The 1697-nt window shown below is 40.7% G+C and overlaps 1 protein-coding gene across 4 annotated transcripts in view; it reads right to left on the reverse strand.

Moving 5' to 3' along the window:
- The window catches only part of mon2 (MON2 homolog, regulator of endosome-to-Golgi trafficking), an 83926-nt gene that overhangs the window by 23267 nt on the left and 58962 nt on the right, over positions 1–1697 (reverse strand). For 2 of the 4 annotated variants that reach the window (XM_015393928.1, XM_015393930.1), the window contains exons 21-22: positions 722–724; positions 78–188 (exon numbers count right to left, since the gene is read on the reverse strand). In XM_015393928.1, the coding sequence (XP_015249414.1) occupies positions 78–188; positions 722–724 (114 nt within the window). The remainder of the gene's footprint in view (positions 1–77; positions 189–721; positions 725–1697) is intronic. The other 2 variants (XM_015393929.1, XM_015393931.1) reach the window with 1 other exon arrangement.

The following is a 1697-nucleotide window of genomic DNA, read 5'->3' on the forward strand; positions in this document are numbered from 1 at the left end:
ATTTAGTGAATTCTTCACAATGTTAGATTTTGTTTGTAAAAAAAAAAACAAAGAGAGCAGCTTTTGTGCAGCGTTACCTGATTCTGTGACAATGGGGGGTCGTGTTTATAGGAAAGCCCTGCTTTGATTAGTGCCGTCAGTGCCTCAGCCCCCCACTCCCTCATCCTGGAGTTTGGGTGCTGGCAGACCTACAGAAAGACATGAAGAGAGCAGACGAATGAGGAAAACGACAACCTGTGAGGGAAGATGATGTTATTTACAGGGCAACATACAGATACACATGGAGAGGCCCGGATAAGCAAAGGAAGAATACATTGCTTTATTTACCACTGTAATTTTAATGGTACATTTGTTTAAGCAATAGAAGCATAAATTCAGAATCCAGATGATCCATGTGTATCATTTTGTGTCCACATAAAGCTTAACATCATAATCTGCATTTGGAAAATAATACATGAAGGTCAAAGTCAGAGCTTTGACAATGTTTTTCAAACTATGAAAGCACTGGATTTGAATAAGCACGCAGGGAAAGACACAGACTTTGAAGGTGCAGCTTTAGATTCTTGAGTTGTGATAAATCACAGGTTAACACTGCAAACAAACTGTGGACACGTTTCTGACATTCAGCTCAGATCTTCGACCAAACATGTTTATGTCAGATAGACAGAGAGAGAGAGAGAGAGATTGGCAGGAGAAAGAGGTTTGAGGATTCTTAGCTTACCTTCTGCAAAACAAACACGTGTGCAAAAGAGAGGGGAGATAAGGAAAATGTAAAGATACCCTTCAATGATAAAGATGTCCAAATATAAGAATGTTTGCATAAAAACACATCTCATACAGTACCTGCCACCTCCTGCACATTCTGTCTTGTTACAAAAATAAACATTAATGTAGTTTATGAGGACTTCTGTCTCTTAGATCATTCGTATTCAGGCCACTTCTGGGTAGATTAACTTACTGTTTTAGTTGTGAGTCTACCAATTTTATTTAAAAGCTTAATAAGTCAAGCTCTGAAGAGCCTCCTTTCACTGCAAAAGGTCTGCATGAAGTAGCACAAGTTCAGTCTGGGCAGGTTCTTATCTGGACTTCAACTGGACTGTTCTAAAACATAAACGGGCTTTGATCTGAACCTTTGCTTTGCATTTCTGACTGAACGCTCATACAGCATGTGTAGAATCTAACCCAGCTGTTGTTCTAAAAGTGCTGGGTTTGTGCTCTTTGATGCCTCCATATAAACTGCTCAGACAGCTGATTTATTAAAACCTAATCAGGTGTTTGTTTCTAAGTGGAAGTCAGCTAAAAGTAAAAGGCATGTCGAAGGAGCCTCTTTGCCCCTGAATGATAAAACCTACCGTATTTTCGAGACTATAAGGCGCATATAAACGTCCTTTTTTCCTCAAAATGTGCAGCGCGCCCTATAGTGCGGTGTGCCCTATGTGTGTTGCTCCTGCGGACGTTGTTGAGACCACCATGAGAACGTTAAAGGGGGAAGTGTGGGCGTGGATTGTGTATGAAAGAACAGGTATGTGCTTTATGCAGAACATTGTTGTCTTAACAACCCTGAAAATGGCAAATGGACAGAAACTGCCGCCTATGGTGGTTTTTAAGAGAAAGACTTTGCCTAAAGAGACTTTTCCAGCTGGAGCCGTTATTAAGGCAAATGAAAAGGGCTGGATGGATGAGGAGATGATGAAAGC

Source organism: Cyprinodon variegatus, unplaced genomic scaffold (genome assembly GCF_000732505.1).
Source record: "Cyprinodon variegatus isolate N-32 unplaced genomic scaffold, C_variegatus-1.0 Scaffold663, whole genome shotgun sequence".
Classification (NCBI taxonomy): Eukaryota; Metazoa; Chordata; class Actinopteri; order Cyprinodontiformes; family Cyprinodontidae; genus Cyprinodon; species Cyprinodon variegatus.